The 21,858-nt window shown below is 41.1% G+C and overlaps 1 protein-coding gene across 1 annotated transcript; it reads left to right on the forward strand.

Moving 5' to 3' along the window:
• Window positions 1–12,532: 12,532 nt before the first annotated feature.
• Window positions 12,533–15,465, forward strand: LOC134460485 (uncharacterized). The gene is made up of 4 exons (XM_063212873.1): window positions 12,533–12,740; window positions 13,281–13,455; window positions 13,753–14,046; window positions 14,712–15,465. The coding sequence occupies exons 1-4, from the start codon at window positions 12,550–12,552 to the stop codon at window positions 15,423–15,425; spliced, it is 1,374 nt and encodes a 457-aa protein (XP_063068943.1). The 5' UTR covers window positions 12,533–12,549; the 3' UTR covers window positions 15,426–15,465.
• The last annotated feature ends 6,393 nt before the right edge of the window (window positions 15,466–21,858 follow it).

A 21,858-nucleotide genomic window follows, 5' to 3' on the forward strand; every position in this document is an offset into this window, starting at 1 on the left:
ATTTTGCAAATTGTGTGCAAGCAGTAGGCAAAAACTGTATTACGTAATGTGTTTAGTTTTGAGTTTGAGTCAAAGAAACAACTAAGGAGACAAACAAAAAGCATCCTTGTTTCCACACAGCATGGATAGCACATTATTATGGATAATAATTATGATCATATTAGTAATTATTATTATTAATATTATAGCTATTGGGATACTCTGTTTAATTGAGCCATTCGAAGTACTTGGGACACTCTAATCCCCAATGGAGACATTATCATAGTTAACCTTTCATTCAGTGCTTGATTATTATTATCATCTTTCATAGTCTACATTAGTTTGTAAGACCAATTGTAATCCACACCAATAGAATGTAATGTCCCTAGACTTTCGCTGTGTAAGAATTGTTTTCATTGATCAGCTGTAATAGAGAATTGGCCTACTTTTTAAAAAGTACAGGATATTAGCTCTTACTCTCTCAGATTGCTACCTAGAATTTGAATCACTATAGGAGAACTGCACTGTTGAGAAGCAGTGCAGCGTCCTGATACGATGCTCCGGATGCCTCACTGATGGTGGGAGATACGGGCAGGACAGTTTTTTGGTCAAGGTACCTCTTAAAGATTAGTCTCCTCCTTCTGTATTGTCTCTAGTGGAATTTTGCTCTCATCCATGAGCATAGCACAGCCCCACCCCCCAAACCATCACCACAACTGAGGTAGCTCATCATAAAAGTCGACTCCGCCCCAGTCCCTCACCATAATTGGATTACTTAGAGTAAGGGATACTGGCGATGGAGTGATTCCCAACCACTCAAAATCCTCCAATTGCCTTAGGTCTAATGTGTACCTTGATGATGGCAAAGCAAAATTAAACAGAAACAAATGTAATTGATAGAATCCGAGATCGGACTTTGGAATGGCCTCATATTCAAGTAAAGGGGCATTAGGTTTAACTACTGCCCTCTGTATCGTTGATGATTTTCACTACTTAGAGAATTAAGTCTCAGAAACAATAGGCTACCTGAATGAAAGCAACGTTTAAAGATTTCATTAATCTCATTATTTATCTTCAGTAAATTTGGAATCCAATGGCACTACTTCTGAGGACAACACAACAGTAGGCCTAGCACATTGCACTTGGTTTTGATATTCAGATTAATATTTTTATTTGTATTATTATTATTATTATTATTATTATTATTATTATAGTAAATAACAGAAGGCCACTCATCAAACACTACCTACCACATGCCTGTTAATTTAAAATCGGTTAAACGAATGTAGGCTAATTTCATTACTTTTCCTGGGGTCTTTTTTTTCTCAAACTGCTGGCTAACTGTGGGTCGTCTATAGGCTACATACTGGCCTCTGTGTATAAAATATAATTTCAAAAATTGTGATTCGTCATGTAGGCCTAGGCCTATAGTCATGTAGCCTATTCGTAATTTACTGCCCAACTTTTGCCATTTTAAAATAGGTTCCTAAAGCATTCCACCAGGTAAAGAAACGAATGACGTGTAGGCCTATTGGACCTGCCATTTTACTGTTTAGGGTGTGAAGCGAAAATATCAGCAAAATGTGTCAGAAATGCAAAAATGGGAACTATCAGTGTCTCGGAAAAGTGCAATGAGCTCTCTGCTCGGGAGGTAAAACTTGGTTTTGCGCGATTCCATAACACCAGCTGCACGTGTTATGGAACATAGGCTATAGCCTACATGCCTCGGAATAGGCTACTTGTAATAGGCTACGGAGAAGACTGCTTTGTTTTTTTTTACCCTCTGCAGCAGGCAGCACAGACATAACAGAAGAGAAAATGTTTTCTCCGCGCTTATCTTCTTCACTATCTCGCGCGTCGCTTGAAGGACTTATAGGTGATTTGAAAGACTGGGGTGAAAGTCACCGGTGCATCTCAGTTTGACTTTGAAATTTGACTGTTGAAGATGTGTTAACTGAACCCATTAATTAGGCGAGACATAAATGCATAGATATTTTATTTTTCAACATCTGAGTTGATCCAGTGACGCTTCTACAGTGTTAGGGAGCCAGTTATGACCAAATCCACGACTCTCAATTCAGCACAGTGTGACAAAGTGTGTAGGCTACCAGTGCGGCAAAAGAATGAATGTTTTCGCTATGCGCTGCCTCGGAATAGTAGCCTACAAGAGCACTTTTGACCCTCTGCAGCAGGCAGCACAAAAATAGAGAGGAGAAACTTTTTTCTTCACGCTCTTCTTCACTGTCCGGTGCGTCGCGGGAAAGGACTGACATGAACTAAACGTCACCGCGTAGGCTATCTCAGATTGACTCTGGAAACGGACTGCTGAAGACGTGTGAACTGAACACATTCATTTGGCACGGTTCTAAATAAAAGCATTTTAATCTTCCACATCTGAGATGATCCGATGAGGCTTCTTTAAATTACAGAAACCTAACAAGCCCTGTCTTGACCACATCTACATCTTTCAATTCAGCACCGTTTATTATGACAACAAGTAGGACACAGCGCAGTAAATTAAACTTTTCGTTATAGATAAATCACACGGCCGCTTAGTTTTAGGTTTGCATGTGAGCTATCCAATAAAAAAAATGAAATCTACATTCCAGCGCCGTGTAGTAGTCTAATCGCAGTTGTAGTGATAAACTGCAAGAGGCACATGAGAGTTGAAATGCACAGGGCTCGACGACCTCTCCGATCCACGGAGAGATGTCGCCTACTGTTTCTTTGTATTCATTGTTCCTTCTTTCTTTAGACCTATAACTTAAGGGAAAACTCTGCTTCATCGAGACAGAAGGCATTCTTAACTGCTCAGATGCGCTGACAATGAGTGAATACACATGTGTAAATTCTGAGCCTTTAAGTCTACAAACTCTGATGTTTTTTCCCTCAACCTCGCGCGCCCCTGCGCTACAAGCGTAGTCAGCACGTTGGCTGCGCAGGCAGACTACTCACGGGTGCTTCCCCTCTCACCACACATCGGGCCGTTTCATTCTTCATTTTAACACATTAAAACAGCGATTTCAGACAAAATATTTTCAGAGATGATAGACAAGATGTTAAACAACAATAATTTAATGAAAAACCGATTTCAGGAAAACATCACTTCTCGACCTATTTTCGCTCTTTCCTGAGAAACGGCCAGGGCGACATCCGACGGGTTTTCCCAGATCGCATCACATATTTCCAGTGTATTTAAGTATACTATAAGTTGTCCCAAAATAACACAACTTAAGTATGTACTTCTGCAGCATGCTATAAAGTGCTTTCTCATGACCTTGAAATAGATTTGTAGCATACTTCAAATAGTTACACTTAACCACATGTTAAAGTACACATTAAACATCTTTTAAAGTGAATTAGTAAGTATATTTAAAATGTACTTACATTTAAGTATGATTTTAGTATATTAAGTACACTTCTGCAAAGATTGATTTTAGTACCAAAAAGTCAGCTTAAAATGTGTTAAAGCTCTACTTAATCATACTTCAAGTGTATTTAAGTATACTATAAGTTGTCCCAAAATAACGTTCTTTAAATACACACTTTTGAAGTATATTTTAAATACAAAAATACATACTTATTAAGTATATTAAGTACACTTTTTTCACCTGGGTACTTTTTTTAAACCATCATTTTAGTGTATTTTAACCTAGGCTTATTTATTCATTATGCTTTGTAACATTAAATAACCTTCCACCTTCCATTTTGTTAATGTATTTTCATGGTAAAAACACCATATTGAAGAGCACAAACAGATCTTAAAAAGGCATATAAGGCCTTACCTATTAAACTTTTAAGCACAATACTGAAGTCTGTACTTAAGTTGTGTTATTAGTGTATTAAGTGCACTTTAAGTGTACTTTTTGGCGCACAAATTAAACATGTAAAAGTGTCTTTAATTCGATAAAAGCATACCACCACCAATGATTTCTAAGTATTATTATTAAGTATATAAAAGTATACTTAAAGTGTACTACTCAAGACTATTACTTCAAGAACGTAATTGTGCCTGTTGTGTAACAGGTAGTTGTGGTCTAGTGGTTAGAGTGCAGGTCTGTGGTTCAGTGAATTGTGGGTTCAAATCCTGGTTGAGGCAGTGGTTGTTGTCTGAAGTGAAGGTGAAAGGAAGGTTCATGTAAATGGCTGATGACTGTGAACAAGACAGTGTACAATGGTAATGAGTAATTAGAGATTACATTGATGATTTTTTCATATACTTTTGAAATATATTTAAAGTGTACTTAAAATAAATATATTTGAAATGTGCTTAAAGTAAAATCCACTTGTAGTATACTTAAAATACATTTAGAGTCAATACACTTAAAATGTACTTAAAGCGATTTTTGTGAATATATTTGAAATGTACTTAAAGTAAAGTATGCTTTAGTACATTAAGTGCACTTGTACAAAGTTTGATTTTAGTACAAAAAAGTAAACTTAAAATGTGTTTAAGCTCTACTTAATCATACTTCAAGTGTATTTAAGTGCACTATAAGTTGTCCCAAAATAACACAACTTAAGTATATACTTCTGCAGCATGCTATAAAGTACTTTCTTGTGACATTGAAATAGATTTCTAATGTACTTAAATTGCACTTATCTGCATGCTAAAGTACACATTAAACACATTTTAAAGTTATTTGGTTAGTATACTTATAATGTACTTAAAGTTAAATATATTTTTAGTATATTAAGTACACTTGTACAAAGTTTGATTTTAGTACAAAAAAGTCAACTTAAAATGTGATTAAGCTGTACTTAATTATATTTCAAGACTATTTAAGTATACTATAAGTTGTCCCAAAATAACACAACTTAAGTATATACTTCTGCAGTATACTATAAAGTACTTTCTCATGACGTTAAAATAGATTTCTAATGTACTTAAAATGCACTTATCCGCATGCTAAAGTATACATTAAACACATTTTAAAGTGACTTGGTTAGTATACTTATAATGTACTTAAAGTTAAATATATTTTTAGTATATTAAGTACACTTATACAAAGTTTAATTTTAGTACAAAAAAGTCAACTTAAAATGTGTTTAAGCTCTACTTAATTATATTTCAAGTACATTTAAGTATACTATAAGTTGTCCCAAAATAACATTCTTTAAATACACACTTTTGAAGTACACTTTAAATACAATAAAACGTACTTATTAAGTACATATTAAGTACACTTTTTTTTTACTTGGGGTGGCCATTGGCTTCAATGCAGCTAACCGTGATTGCATAATGAGCCATGGACGTGTATAAAAGAGGCTTTCTCAGGAGAAGCACTTCTACAAGTCTCACTACTACTACAAATACTACTAATAGTACCACTATTACTACTAATACTACTACCACCAACAACAGTGTTGCTACACCTGAGAGAGTCTAGTGCTATTAGGATGAGGGCTGCCATCTCACTACTAGCGCTGCTGTTCTCCATGTGTGGAGCTCAAACTCAGAGCACCCAGACTGAAGTCCAGGCAGAGAGCCAGAACACTGGGGCTACTGCTGCTGCTGCTGCTGCTGCTGCAGTCTCTACCCAGCTGGACATCTATGCAGAGCTGAAGGAACTCAGAGACATGGTGGTGGAGCAGAGAACCATCCTGAAATCTACTCAGGATGAGCTGAAGATAATGGAGGCTGAAAATGCAGAAGTGAAGAAAAGACTGGTGGCCAGTGAGACTAACGGTAGGGACACATAGGAGGCGAAGCAAGGCGAAGCGAAGAGAGGCGAAATCCAACCGTCATCAGGTCGTCGCGGCGAATCAAATGGAATGGAACAGTTATGTTGTTGAATTGATTGGGCCGTGGCAGGCGAATTCGCTCCTCATTTGCATAACATTAAACTTTCTTTAATAATTTCGCTTCGCTTCGCTCCTATTCGCTTGCTGTCGCTTGCCATCGCCTCGCCATCGCTTGCCTTCGCCTCTCTCATAGCAGGAATGAATGGCAAAGTTCGCGAATTCGCGTGTATGTAGTGTCCCTACCGTAAAGTGGAGGCACAACAGGCCGAGCTGACAGCAGTGAAGGAGAGACTGGCAGCCAGCGAGACCAAGGTGGAGGCACAACAGGTGGAGCTGACCAACATGAAGACTGAAGTGATGAACCTGATCAATGCAAATTAGGGATGGGCATACGGTGAAAATTTCTTCGTCGATCGTCGGGAGAATTAATGATTAATAATCGGTTAACCATTAACATTTTTATATTAAAAACAGCACACATTTAGGCCCACCATGCCCTATACTCTTGTATAACAAAAATACATAAAGTATAACAAGTATAACAAAAATACATCAAAAACATCATGTTTTTCTTTGAGGATTTGTTTTATTAACAACACAAGTGTCAAGTGATTAACAAGAACAGTTAAACCTGAAATGCGCAAACGAGGGAGGCTTCAAGTTGCGAGCCAACAATGAAGGCACATAACGGTGAAGACATCGAGGCGAGGCTATGTTGAGATGAATCACCGCCGTCTTTTACAAGGCTTGGATGCGCGGTGTTCAAGTGATACATTGCAGTAATTACAGTACACTTTGTCATTTTCTAACCGAAAGTAGAATGAGATTAGCCAACATTTCCAAGCAAAGAAAACATCATTTCTAGAGCCAAATAGATCGAAATTTACCTCAAAATAGCAATGCAATTTCGTTACAAACAAAATCCAACACAAAATGATCACTTACAGACTTATATTGTCCAAGGCTCAAGTGTGAAAAGATATTAATTGCGGGAGAGATGAAGTCCGGTGGCTTTACGGCAGAAAACACTTGAAAAAACTGGCTGCAACTAACCAGGAAGTAGAGTTGCGCTTAAGGCGCAGTACCGCGAGAAAGTCCACTAGGTGGCGGTATTCACCATAGGATTTACGTGAGAGAAACTAAACTCAGGCATGGAATTAAATGGAAGGCAGAACAACCTACATTCAAGTTTTTGTTTTGTTTTTGTTTAACGGTTCGTCGGCGAAAATTAATTTCTTCGACTAAATGTTTAATGATCAATCATCGGTTAATCGGTTAATTATGCCCATCCCTACATGGAACGCCATTGCAGTGCAGTATGTCCTAAAAAAAAAGACAGCAGTGGCCATTGGCTTCATTGCAGCTAACCATGATTGCAAAAGGAGCCATGGACGTGTATAAAAGAGGCTTTGTCAGGAGTAAGCTTAGCACTTCTACAAGTCTCACCACTACTACAAATACTACTACTACTACTACTACCACTACTGCTGCTAACAACAACATAACATTGTTGCTGCACATGAGAGAGTCTATGCTATTAGGATGAGGGCTGCCATCTCACTACTGGCGCTGCTGTTCTGTGTGGAGCTCAGACTCAGAGCACCCAGACTGAAGTCCAGGCAGAGAGCCAGGTCACTGGGGCTGCTTCTGCTGCCGAAGTCTCTAAACAAATTGACATCTATGCTGAGCTGAAAGATCTCAGAGAAATGGAATTGGAGCAGAGAACCATTCTAAAATCCGCTCAGGATGAGCTTAAGAATATGGAGGCTGAAAACGCAGCAGTCAAGGAAAGACTGGTGGCCAGCGAGACTAAAGTGGCAGCACAACAGGCCGAACTGACTGCAGTGAAGAATGAAATGGTGAACATGAGGATGGAAAACGCAGCAGTGAAGGAAAGACTGGTGATCAGTGAGACTAAAGTGGAGGCTCTACAGACAGAGTTGACCAACATGAAGATTGAAATAATGAACTTGGCCTTTGCAAATGCTGCACAGGATAGCAGGATCTCTGCCAGTGAGGAGGACGTGGAGGAGCTGAAGAGGGAACTGACGAGGGAGCTACATATACAGGCAGAGCTGGCAGCAATTAAGACCAGACTGGCGACCACCGAGACTGAAGTGGAGAATCTGGAGAACATTATGGAGAAGTCCAAAGTGGCATTCTCAGCAGGACTGACCAACGGATTCACACAGGCTGGAAACACTGACTTGAACTTGGTCTTCACTGAAATCATCACCAATGTTGGAGAGGACAACAGTGTGTCTGGCTTCTTCACAGCTCCAGTCAGGGGCGTCTACTAGGCCACTTCAGATTCACTGTCATGGATATCGACAGATCAGGCTTTCTGGGTATCACAATAGTAAAGAATGGACAGCATGTCATGCACATGTCAGAATATGACAAATATTGCTTAGGTTGTCAGAAAATTATTTCAGGGCCTACATGGAATCCATTCGCGGCCCACCGGTGGGGCCCGCCCACAGTTTGAGAATCACTGCACTAGACTGTTTATTACACTGACTTGTATACTAGTCAGGGGTTTATTATCATTATCATGAGTAAAAGATATCGAGAGGCACAAGATGCAAGCTAGCCCAGCACAATGACTGGCAATGGTGGCCTTGGTAGAATAAACAGCTATCACACGCACAGACACAGAATGTGTGTGTGTGTGTTTGTGAGAGAGAGAGAGAGAGAGAGAGAGAGAGAGAGAGAGAGAGAGAGAGAGAGAGAGAGAGAGAGAGAGAGAGAGAGAGAGAGAGAGAGAGAGAGAGAGAGACAGACAGACAGACAGACAGACAGACAGACAGACAGACAGACAGATAGACAGACAGACAGACAGACAGGAGAGTTTGTGACAGGAAATGCTTGGGAGAAAGAGATGGGGAAGGAAAAAAACCCTTAATTTCCACCCCTTGCACCTCAGGTCAGACTTGAACCAGGTTCCCCAGAAGCCCCCCTTTTGTAGCCAAAACCAGTTTTGGCCAGTAGAATTTTTCAGCAACACAACATATCCCCTGTCTGTCTTCGGTGGATATTCAGGAAGCCCAGACCAAAAAAAATCAAATAGCTGACAGTGGAAATGTAAAATCAGTGTAGTACTTAGGATATATTCACAAATGGCCTTCTCTGGTGTCATTGTACCAGGAATCTTGCTTTGGTGTAAAGAAAAATAAAACATTGAACACCATTATCTGGTCACACAGATATGTCTTAAACAAAACAGCTGTGGGCATTGGCTCCATTGTGACTAAAGTTGATAATGAGCCCTAGACGCACACAAAAGAGGTTGTCTCAGGAGTGGCACTCACACACAAGTTTCCACAACTCTCAACACGGCTAGTACTACCACTCCTATTACTACTACTGCACTGTTACTACTACTGTACGTGATAGAGAGTGCAGTGCATTAGCATTATGAGTATGAGGGCTGCCATCACACTGCTGGTGCTGCTGTTCCCAATGTGTGGAGCACAGACTCTTCACATCTACGCACACCACCTGAAGGAATTAAAAGACATGGTGGAGGAGCAGAGAATGGCCGTTGAATCCACGCAGGATGAGCTGAAGAAAATGGAGGCTGAAACGGCAGCTGTGAAGGAAAGGCTGGCGGCCAGCGAGACTAAGGTGGATGCTCTGGGAAAGGTGCAGGAAGCACGGGAGACAGAGCTGGCAGCGGTGAAGACCAAAATGATGAACATGACGATGGAGAATGCAGCAGTGAAAGAAAGAGTGGAGGCCATCGAGACTGAAGTGGAGGCTCTGGAGAGGACAAATACAGCCCAGCAGGCAGAGCTGGAAAAGGTGAAGGAAGAAAATGCAGCACAGCAGACAGAGCTGGCAACGATAAAGACTGAAATGATGAAACTGATGAACGTCAGCACAACACCACAGCCACAACCACCAGCTCTGAGGCCTGAAATGATGAACATGACCATGGAAAATGCAGCACTGAAGAAAAGGCTGGCGGCCAGTGAGACCAAAATGGCGGCTCTGGAAAGGGTGGATGCAGCACAGAACACAAGCCTGTCCGCCACCGAGACTGACGTAGAGGCCCTGAAGGCAGCGAAGGCAGCCCAAGAGACAGAGCTGACGGCACTGCAGAAAGACAACGAGGAACAGCAGAAAAACCTGACGGCCATGCGGGCGGAAGTGACCAGACTGACGAGCGTGGGAGCAGCACAGCAGGCAGAGCTGGCAGCATTGAAGACCAAACTGGCTGCCAGTGAAGCGGAGGTGGCAAAGCCGACTGCTGCAGGACACCCAGCTGACCTGATTTCAGTTGCTGAGAGACTGGCAGCCGTTGAGGCCGAAATGGAGCAGCTGAAGAAAGACGCCGCAGCTGCTGTGACGAACCAGACCCAGGAAGAACACACAGCACAAGACGAAATACTGTCTGCTAGTGAGACCGGAGATGAGGACCTGAAAATGAACAACACAGCAGAGGAGTCAGAGCTGGAGGAAATGAAGGCCAGACTGGCGACCACCGAGACTGAAGTGGAGAACCTGGAGAAGATTTTAGAGAAGTCCAAGGTGGCATTCTCAGCAGGGCTGACCAACGGACATGTACAGGCTGGATACACCCCATTGAACCTGGTCTTCAGTAAAATCATCACCAATGTCGGAGAGGCCTACAGCATCACAACAGGCTTCTTCACAGCTCCAGTCAGGGGCGTCTTCTACTTCAGATTCACTGTCATGGATATCGACAGATCAGGACACCTGGGTATCTTAATGCTGAGGAATGGAGAGCGGGTCATGTACATGTCAGATATTGAAAATGATAGACGCATTCATGTGTACGGTGCCGTGGCTCTGGAGCTGGAGGTAGGAGATGTAGTTAACTTGGTACTTCCAGCAGGTCACAGGGTGTTTGATAATCATAACCGAAGCACCTTCACTGGCTTCCTGTTGTTCGCTCTCTGAATGGCCAGGATGGTCTACGTGACGTGTATCATGCCTCACTATCATCATGAGTGAATAAAACACTGTCAACATGAAACTGTGTACAGAAAGTAATTACAGGTAAAGTGTGAACTGTTTGGTTTGCCTCAAATCCATCATCTATTTAAATGTAAGAAAATTACAGCAGGGGACTGTTGTTTCTGAAGCATTAGGCATGCTAGGCCAGTAGTGGAAACTGTGTATGTAAGACTAAACCAAATGTTTCAAATACACTGGGAGAGGCAGGGAAATGTGTCTGTGACGTAATAGTTAAAACACCATTGGTACCATACAGGCTTCAAATAGTCTGCTGTCTTAGCAATTTCCCAGCTCTTCTAATAAATTATAATAAAAGAAACCATATTCTGTCTACACGTACATTATTTGTACAATGACCTATAACGGTAGGATTAAGATCATATCAAAATAGCTCTGCAAGAAAATGACACAAAAAACAAATTGTGAAAACTACGGTGTGCAAAGTCACCATCCTGTTGAAGAGTGCAAATGTTCATCATTAAGTTATATTCATTTTTATCACCACATAAAGAAGTTAAATTACAGCTGTGCCTATGGGGTTTAGATACGCCTAATCTAATTCTAAATAGAGAAAACTAGTAGGCCCTAAACATAGGCCCTACTACACACAATATGCATACTATATTATACATACTCTACATACTATAATGTGCTCTACATACTATAGTATACTAGTATGCTCCTCATGACTGCATTTCAGACAATGCACCCGAAGAAACAGAGCTGATATCAGTGAAGTTTACATTATCTATTAATGCAGTTTGGAATTCACAAACACTCAGAAATGAAACATCTTTATTATTGAATATAATGTAATTAAAGTAATAAGCTTACTAACTAGTAGGGTATTTTTTGGGCTAAGAAATCTGCACCTCTTTTCTTCTATCAAGCCCTTGACAGCTCCTGATAAAACTGGATTTGTGTGCAGTTAGTGTGTCCTTCGTCACAGTAAAAACATTGGCAATCGTGGTATGGACAATGGCGACCATAATATGTAAGCCATGAGACAAAACAAAGTCTTTTGATGAAACAAAAGCTTTCCACTTCTCTTTATCAATCGGCTCAAGGCAAAATGGTGCTCAACATCCTTGTTCTTTTTTCCCCTCTAAACACGTCTTTCTTTGATTTTTTTTTCCTTTTCTTGTTTATAAATGCATCAATATTAATGCAGGAATGCAGTATAAAGTAATAACCCAGTAGTTACGGGAGAAATTAAAATTGTACTCACTCGCTTAACTTTCAAACCATTATGATAAAATGTATTATTTCGTTGCTAATATTATGTTATTATTATAACTATTATTATTATAATTCGCACAAATACCTTATATGGTTTACCCAATGTAACATTTGCTCTCTAGCCTCTGTGTCTGTTGAGTGACATTGATACTGAGACATACTACTAGCCTATACTGTTAAATAAATTACAGCGATAAGCATTTAACAAAAAATACCAAAGACAAACAAGTCAACAAAGTTTTGTAGAAAATAAATGAACGTAGTCCTACAAAAATACACCACAGCCTGTACTCGGTATCAGACAACAGGTTTAGATTTTCCCACATTTACTGATAAGCTAACGGCTGATCATAGAAAAAGAAAATAGTATATAGTTCACATTTACTTAGTATTTGTGTTTTTACTGTGTTTATTTAACCTTGAAATGAATAAAAAGAAACGTACATAACAAGGTGCTAAAAGTGCATAAAAGAGAGCAGCTCGGTAGTGTGACTCGCAGACTACTACAGTCACTCTCCACTCCTACGTACTAGTGTCCCTAGTGCTGCATGCAAGCCCCAGAGACAGAGAGGGAGTCAGAGGTCGCTGTGTGTTTACAGTACAATGGGGATGGTCACCATGTTTGTCATGCTGCTGCTGCTCTCCCTGGGTGGAGGCCTGTCTCGCCACGGCAGCACCATAAAGGCCAAGGCCAGGAGTCAGGCTGCGGAGACCCTGAGCTCTGGTGGCAGCGCGGCCGCCTCTGCCATGATGTCATCTCTACTGGACATGTCTGCCGAGCTCACCTCACTCAGGTAAAACTTACCAACCCCCTGTTAAAGTACATTGCATTACAGACACTTTGGTGAAAGAAAGACTGCCGGAATATATAAATACTAATACAACGGCCATATTGTTGAGAAGGGAAGTCTTCACAAGCATACTTGCACACAAACAAACACAAGCATACTGGCAGTTTTAAAACAAGACGTAAGATGAAGCTGTTCTCAGATGCTGTCATGGAATGATCTTAATTTTAATTCTCAGTCTGTACTTTCATCCTCATTTTTGTGCTTATATTTTTTATTTCATATGCTATGTTTTAATTAATCTGCTGTTATTTTAGCAAGGCATATTGTACAGGACTGTCGCCTCTGTGTATTAGCCTCTTACTGCAGATGGTGTCGCCGGCAGACCTATTCACTGTTTGCTGAAAATACTCAACTACATCATAAGAACAACATTGCAATGACAGTACTGAGAGCGTTGAGTAACAGATAAAGACATAAGTTAGCCATTACAATTTTGGTGACAGTAAGGTTATAACATAGGCTATGTGCTCTTCCTTGCCTCAGGGACCTGGTGCAGAGACTGAGGCCCCTAGTGGAGGAGCAGGCTACTACAGTGTTGGAGCTGCACTCCACGCTGGCCCTCACTCAGGACGAGCTGAAGAGCACCAAGACCCTTCTGCAGCAGCTGCGGGCCGACCACGAGGGCGTGAGGGAGAGACTGGCGGCCAGCGAGACCCAGGTTGTTTTTTCCCTCTTGTCACTAGTACAGCATTTTGGTCAATATTGCACTGTTTTTTAATGTGCTCAAAATAAAATTTACTTACTTAGTGTTGTCATGGGTACTAACCTGCACTACATCTCATAGGTCCTCCACTATTCCTCTGCTCTCTTGTCTGCTCTACATTATTTGTATACTGCTGTACTCTGTGCTGCTTACCCCTTACTCTTGTACTTGCTTGAATTTCCTCCTTGTAAGTCGTTTTGGTCAAAAGCGTCTGCTAAATGAAATGTAATGTAATGTAATGTAATGTAAAAGGTGGAGACTCTGGAGAGGGAGAATGCGGCGCAGCAGACGGAGCTGGGAGCTGTGAAGACCAGATTGGCCACTAGTGAGGCTGACATGGTGCACCTGCAGAAGGAGGCCGCAACGCAATCAGCTGACCTGAGGGCAGTTGCTGAGAGAATGGCTGCCACGGAGACGGACGTGGGTCATGTGACGGAACACACGGGAGCTCTGGATGCCAGCCTGGCAACCGTGAAGACTGACGTGACGACCTTGGCAAAGGAGAGTGTGGCACAGCACACACACCTGACGGCCATGAAGACAAAGGTACAGGACATGCTGTGTAGCAAAAAAAAAAAAAAAAAAAAGTAGAGGGCTGGAGGGCTGCGGCGTTCAAGTGGCCAAGACGTAGAAAATATTAAAAAATTAGATAAAATTAGATAAAACCGCTTTATTATAAAGACTAGTTCAAGTTTGAACTTAAATAATTAAAAATACTGCCACTGAAAAAACATGTTTCGGCCCGCTACAGGGCCTTCATCAGGGCACAAGGTGAATCAAGCAGTGTGACATGCTTTGTAGCCTTGAAGTGCACACAATTCCGCCAGTGTAATCCGTGTTGCCAGATGTATGATAATGATCACATTTGTACCATAATTTTGGTACGATAGTTCAAGCATTTTCCATCTGGAGAGTGGAATGCTTTCCTATTCATGGAAAAAAGTTTACTGCCATACTACTTCACTACAATGACATTGCGCAGATTTTAGTACCACATTAAGTGGTCATTACCATTTTGGTAACAACAAACTTATACTGTAAAGGGGGACATGAAGAGCAAAAACATTGCTTGGCATGGTAAATAACGGACTATTTTATATTCTGTATATTTTTGTAATATTATCCACGGTTCATTAATCTGCTGACTGGCCAAAGGGCATTTTGCTGTGCTTTATAATAGTAACGATAATGCTTCCACGTCTACTTCTGAGGTGACGAGCTTGGTGAAGGACAACGAGGCACAGAACACACACCTGTCTATGATGCGGACGGACGTGATGAGGCTCTCCAAGGAGAGCGCGGCCCAGCACGCCAACATCACCACCGTCAAGGCCGAGGTAGACCACCTGAAGAAGGAGAACGCCGCTCAGGACAGCAGGCTGGCCGCCGGCGAGGCTGAAGTAGAAGACCTGAAGGCTTCAAACGCAGCGCTGGTGGCAGAGGTGGCGGAAACGAAGACCAGACTGGCAACCACCGAGACCCAGGTGGAGAATCTGGACAAGAACATCACAGAGACGCCCAAGGTGGCGTTCTCGGCGGCGCTGACCAAGTCCGGATACACAGAGGCTGGGAATAAGGACTTGAACCTGGTGTTCACCAGCGTCCTCACCAACGTTGGACAGGCCTACAGCGGCACCACGGGCTTCTTCACAGCTCCCGTCAAGGGAGTCTACTACTTCAGGTTCAACGTCATGGACATCCTTAGCACGCGCTGGATGTACATCAAGATGTTTAAGAACGAGACGCAGGTGATGTTTCTGGGAGAGTACGACTCCAATGGCAGCTGGTCGTACCTGTCCAGCGGGGTGACACTGCTGCTGGAGGAAGGGGATGTGGTCAACATTCGACTTCCTGTTGGCTACAGGATCTACGGCAACGCCGACAACCACAACATCTTCAGTGGCTTCCTGCTGTTCGCTCTCTGAGATGAACAGACCGGCCTCTCAAAATTGGGGAGCGGGCAAAATGCCAGTAGCAATTGAAAAATGTTCATGTGATGATGAGCAAATAAACTTTGCTAAACTCATATGTTGTTGTGAGTCTTGTCTGAGTAACATCATGTTGCATCTTATTTGTGCTGCCAAACTGACCAATGTCGCCTGTCGCCTATTCTCTCTTCTTGCTGGCCCAAAACAAGGCTCAATGGAAGATAAACACTATGCATACAGCATCAGATGCTAGAGGAAGGGGATGTGGTCTAGGGCTGCACAATTAATCGCAAAATAATCAAAATCGTGATAAAATAGTGAAATCGAACTCATGATTTTAATCGTGATTTAATCGTGGCAATAGTGACCTACTTTTGAGAGTGTCCTTGAAGCCAGAACATACTGACAGGCTGGTGTTTCTGGCCAGAAATCTGTCCACTTAAGTTTCATGCTATTGCTATTACATAATTATTACAATTCATTTCATTTTGCTCATCCCGTATGTAATTCATTCTTGGTTATATTTCATCTTGTTGTAATTTTCAAAAAAAATCTGCAAAAATCAATAATCATGATTAATAATCGTGATATGTAACAGAGTACACACAGACCACTTCTCCCACACAACTCCCACATGACACTACCACTACAAATTAGGGCTGCACGATATTAGAAAAATATGCGACACACGATATCATGACTGTAAACCACGACATCGATATTACTCTCGATATTTAATACATATATTTTCCCCTCTCCATTTGCCATTCTACACTTTATCATGCATAAAACAATTGAGAGCAATGTTATTTACAACATTATTTTTTATGAGGAAAAAACATGGCCAATATACAGTATCAACTTACAATGCCAACGTTTTTAATACATTTTTTTTACCTTTTCACCAAATTTGTTGGTATTAAAAATCAAAAATCTTTTTGCGATTCGTGCGCAACTTTTGCGATACATGTATCTCAAGCCGTGATATCGCGATATCGATACATTGCAGCCCTACTACAAATAAGCTTACCGCTGCTCCAGTCGGTTGCTGCATATGACTGTATGTGTGTAGTGCTATGACAATGAGGGCTGCCATCACACTGCTGGTGCTGCTGTTCTCCATGTGTGGAGCTCAGACTCAGAGCACCCAGACTGAAGTCCAGGCAGAGAACCAGAGCTCTGGGGCTGCTGCTGCTGCTGCTGAAGTCTCTACACAGCTGGACATCTATGCTGAACTCAGGGAACTCAGAGACATGGTGGTGGAGCAGAGAGAGTCCTTTTAAGATTCACTCGGGATGAACTGAAGAAAGTGAAGGCTGAAAATGCAGCACAGCAAAAAGAGTTGACAGCATTGAAAACCAGAGTGGCTGCCAGTGAAGCAGAGTTGGAGAAGAGGACGAATGGGTTGCCTAAGGTGGCATTCTCAGCAGCACTGAGCAGTACTGTGGTGGCTGGAAAAACGGCCCTAAACATGGTCCTACTAATGTGGGAGAGGCCTACAGCAGCACAACGGGCTTCTTCACAGCTCCAGTCAGCTGAGTCTACTACTTCAGGTTCACTGTCATGGACATCTCCTCTTATCGCTGGTTGGAAGTGAAGCTGTTCAAAAATGGACAGAAGGTGTTGTTATTATTGTCAGATACGGACTCTCAGGGACACTTGTATCTCTCTAGCGACCTGGCCTTGCAGCTAGAGGTGGGGGATAGTGTCAACAAGCAGCTCAGCGTAAATGCCCATCTATTTGGCAATGATGACAAGCACAGTAGCTTCAGTGGCTTCCTGCTGTTTCCTCTATAAACAAACTCTGTGAAGAGCCCCTATTACAAAGCATTTGTTACCAAAACCCATTGGTAATGTCGATTGATAATGTAATAGCAGTGTTGCTATGATGTGTTATGATGTATTTTTTATGTGCAAATAGGTGAATTTTCAATCTATATGGAGAGGACAAGGCTTGTTCAGATGCCCGTGCACTGACCCACACAGTGGCACAAACCATATGCTCTCTCTCTTGCTTCAAGAGGATGTTACAATAATTATCATGCGCAAATTTAAAAAATGTGAAATTCATCTAGTATTGAGTAATTTGTGGATGTTTAGAACTTTTCACAATCATAGAGTGAGGTTGAAATTTTACAGGCATTTGTTGTCACAAACCTACATGTACATAACCTACGGTATTGTCAAATATGGGGTCTATAAACTAAACCGTAACAAAACTTGCATTTATTCACGACAGCGCCAAATCTCTCTCTCTCTCTCTCTCTCTCTCTCTCTCTCTCTCTCTCTCTCTCTCTCTCTCAAACACAACAAGGAAAAATACTCCAATGAAAATACAAACTGGCAATGAGCCGCGATAAAAAAAATCTGGATTATTCCAGAACATCCAGATGCTCTCTCATGGTTCCAGGACATGTAGTAGGAGGATTGGGCAGTATAAGAGCGATTCTCTAATTCGCCTACACTTTTAAGTCCGTGGATTTTATTTGGCAATTCCACTAACTATTAACTGCATCCAATGATGTTTTGGACATTAGAAAACATTTATCTTTCATATAATACAGAAAGTGTAGACATAGCATTATTTCCCTCAGCAAGAATGAATATTTAATACTGGTTTTGGGCGTTTTCATGCCGTCCTGTTTTCCAAATGTCAGATTCAGTCTTCATATTAGCATGTAAAGAAACTTGTTTTGCCCAAGACGATTGCAAATGTTGATTCACAGTAATCATCACAATATGACAAAATTGTCAGAAAGACCACTGTCCTTTCCATTATACATGAAATTTGCCATTTTGTGTTTGTCCACGAAAACTGTGTTAACGGTGTCACGGTCTGAAACCTCCTCCATAAATCAGTAATGGTTTGGTCTTAGGCCATACGAATATCATCACGTGATGTCATAACCTCTTTGGCAGGATACGGGAAGACTTTTTGGTAAATATTGAGCTCCATCCTTCCATAATTTAATCCATTCTTTTTCATGTTCTCATAGCGGGAAAATTGCCTGTCAACGGTGTTATCAACATATTCACAAGAATCTGAATTAGAAATCACATGTAGAAAAACACAGATAAAGCATACAGATACATGAATTGATTAAGGTGTTGTGGTGGAACTTCTGAGGTCCTCAGTTAGCACAACACCATAAAAATGGCTGAAATGTCAACGGTGTTACCGTCAATGGTGTTACAATTAAGTATGACAGTCAGGGTTGCCAGATGAGGCTGATGATTTCCAGCCCAAAAAGTGATCAAAATCCACCCTAAAAACCCGCCCAATTCTATTGATTTACATGGCAGTGGGAAGGTTTTTCTGATAGATGCCATTTTTACCCGCACCCGGCCATCCTAAGCAGCCCAGTTGGGCGGGAACCAGCCCAATCTGGCAACACTGATGACAGTTGAGGAGGAGTATGTTTTTGCCAATTTATATCCATATTGACAGACAAACAAACTAAATAATTTGTGTTCTAGGGATATGGGTTTGTCTGCTCTGTTTTTTCTCCTAAAAAAGTGCCGACTTGTTCCCCTGCACTGTTGACCGTAACACCGTTGAGTAACACCGTTGACTGTTTTGAAAGTGTTTTTGCGCTATTGATCCCTTATGTGTTGGAAAAATCCTATGAACATACACTAGGGATTATCTCTGGAGAAGGAAGTCTTGTGTAAGGAGGGTGACTATATTCAAATCAGACGTTACAGGGATTTATGATGAAAAATGTGTCAGTCTGTATCACAGTGACTCATAAAATCCTACTTATGAAGCTCAACAATCACATTTTCTATATCAGTTGCACAGATTAAAGACAACATTACTGCTAAGGGACATAAGCACTTTCAAACATATATTGTTTCAACTCTGTAGTATTTTTATATATGTTTGAAATGACATAGTATTTGTCCATAACACTGTTGACAAAATAATTAAGCAAATGTTCGCTTTCATTACAGTATTTATCAAATGATTTAAGATTAAGCTTGGCAATTTGTTTGTTTGGAAACTTAAATATATACACTATGTAAACATCTAGGTCATTTAGTTGAAAAAAAATACTGATAATTGACATTTTGCTTTTGCCAAAAGCGTAGGGGAATCGTAGAATCACTCATAAGCATACTACACTTCCCAGCAGTAGCTCAGCTGGCAGAAGATGCAAAATATAGCACAGGTAGCAATGTTACGGGGAGAAAAACATCACTATTATATATAGTAAAATAAATGTTTCTTCCATCTCGTTGGTTATTCCCTTGCCCTATCCTGTCTCCCTAATCAAAGTCAACAGTGTGTGTGTGTGTGTGTGTGTTTAATCATATATTTAATTAATAATAAATAATGTATTTTCAAAAGATACTCAGGCCAAATCCACCATATCCAGTTCGAAATATTCAGAGTCAAAGTCAAAAGTGTGTGTGTGTGGGGGGGGGGTGTATTTTCTTTGTGGATGAATGAAAATAACCACAATTAATCAAATTCCACATTTTCAAAAGATACCCAGGCCAAACCCATCCCCCCCAGTTCAAAATAGACGCATTCTAAATAATGACCAGCATGTAAAGCACTCAAGTATTTTGGCACACCAAGCTGCTGCAGACAGTCCCTCTCCATGAGTTGACACGAGCGCACTAGCACAACACACACAGGAACGCGCGCACGCACACACAAGTTTCTTCCTATCATTTCAATAACAGCCCAGCCACATATTTTCTATAGGGGCTGTGGCCAAGCCAGCCATTAAACGTTGATGTTACACGCACAGTATATTCTAGGTCTGTTGTTACACGGCATGGCAGATGTGCTGTCTCATATTCTGACACTGCCATTAGATGGCCCTAGCGGCTCACTGCCCCACAGGCTCTATCAGCTGTAACCCGACCTACATTCACGTGCGCGCGCGCAGTCCACTTGGAGAAGAGACGTTAGAACTCTACCACCCGAGGCTAAAGTGCACAAAAGTGTACAAACGTAGCCTTTGTGAGCTTTCAAATAATTGTTCAAATAATTAACGTGCCAGATACTTTTAATGTAGCCTAATGTGTAATAGTCCATGAGCCAGACCACCGATCGCAATCGAAAGGGTGGGCAAAGTCTTGTTGGTATTTTATTATTGCTATATATGTCTAGTTTATGAATTGGTATGATAACCTTTGCAGAACAGTAGCTTTATCATATTTATCATGCATTTCTTATTTGAATCGTCTTACACTAAAAACGCCTAGTCTAATTTGCTAATATCTTGATAAATTGAACATAAAAATGACTGTGAGATAAATATATTTATAGGAAAAGATGTTATACAAAATTCTTGGATAGTTCAAAGGGCACATTACACATATTTCCCACTTAATTTAGTTCAGGCCCCCATTTTCACTGACTTTTCGTTTAAAAATGAGGGTTTATTTCTCAAGAGTGAAAATACTGGTAGATTGGGTAAGAAAAATAAATCTTCTATGCCTCACCACACAATTTTGCCAGTACATTACAACACAGGTGGGTTGTATTACAAGTTTTCTTAAAAATCTCCTTAAAAAAGTTTCATTATCCAAACAAAGTGTACTGTACTTAAATATAAACTAATTTGGAGACACACTCGAATTTGATATGTAGACAAAGACCTATTTGATGAAGCAGAGACTTCACTTTTTACATCAACTAAGGGTGTTTGGAGAGGATAAAGTAACTTTTTGTACCATGCTGTTGTTGAGAGTGTACTACACTATACAATCCAGTGGCATGCACAGACATTTTTGGGGGCAGGTGCTCAAGGTGGGGGCGGGGGGCGTGTGGAACTTCCAGTTGCCTTGCTAGGTTAGAGCAGGAGTGGGGAGCCGTTTTCATTCGTGGGCCACTTCAAATTTTATAAAAGGCTGCACTATGAACACAGATCAGGATTTCCCCCGGCAGTTTAGGCCTATATTGAAGGTGGGCACCTTCACAACAGACCCCACCTCCACTAGGTCCCCTGAAAACAACTTAATTGTATTGCAAATTAAATTTCTAAGAGTTCTTTACAAAGCATGTCAAATTCCATGTGAAACTGCATAAGATTAAAATTACATCAGGGGCCGTAAACGGCCCTTGAGACATAAGTTATTCACCCTTTTATTATAAACTATATTATATCAGGGGGAATTGTCACATGCTTTTGATCTCAAGAATTTCTACCGTAGATGATCATGCCAATATGGAACACATTGTGACAAAATAAAAATGGAACGTTCAAAAAGGGCCTTTTTTTCGTCCAATACTGCGAAGGGGCAGGTGCTTTAGCACCACAAAGTCCGTTCCTATATCTGTGCATGCCTATGATACAATCACTGGGGTTTGGAAATCTAACCATAAAAGTAAAGTCCCAAATCAACAGACTGACCCGCTCTGTACTGAAAGCAGTGGGGGTGAGGGATCACCCCACCTTCAAAGCAACATACT

This window comes from Engraulis encrasicolus, chromosome 13, assembly GCF_034702125.1.
Source record: "Engraulis encrasicolus isolate BLACKSEA-1 chromosome 13, IST_EnEncr_1.0, whole genome shotgun sequence".
NCBI classification, from domain to species: Eukaryota; Metazoa; Chordata; class Actinopteri; order Clupeiformes; family Engraulidae; genus Engraulis; species Engraulis encrasicolus.

What these genes read in the sequence shown, in the direction of transcription:
- LOC134460485 (XM_063212873.1), top strand. Translation starts at nt 12,550, where the DNA reads ATGGGGATGGTCACCATGTTTGTCATGCTGCTGCTGCTCTCCCTGGGT. An exon ending in TGGCGGCCAGCGAGACCCAG is followed by an intron (nt 13,456 to 13,752) that starts GTTGTTTTTTCC and finishes GTAATGTAAAAG; the next exon opens with GTGGAGACTCTGGAGAGGGA. An exon ending in TGACGGCCATGAAGACAAAG is followed by an intron (nt 14,047 to 14,711) that starts GTACAGGACATG and finishes TCTACTTCTGAG; the next exon opens with GTGACGAGCTTGGTGAAGGA.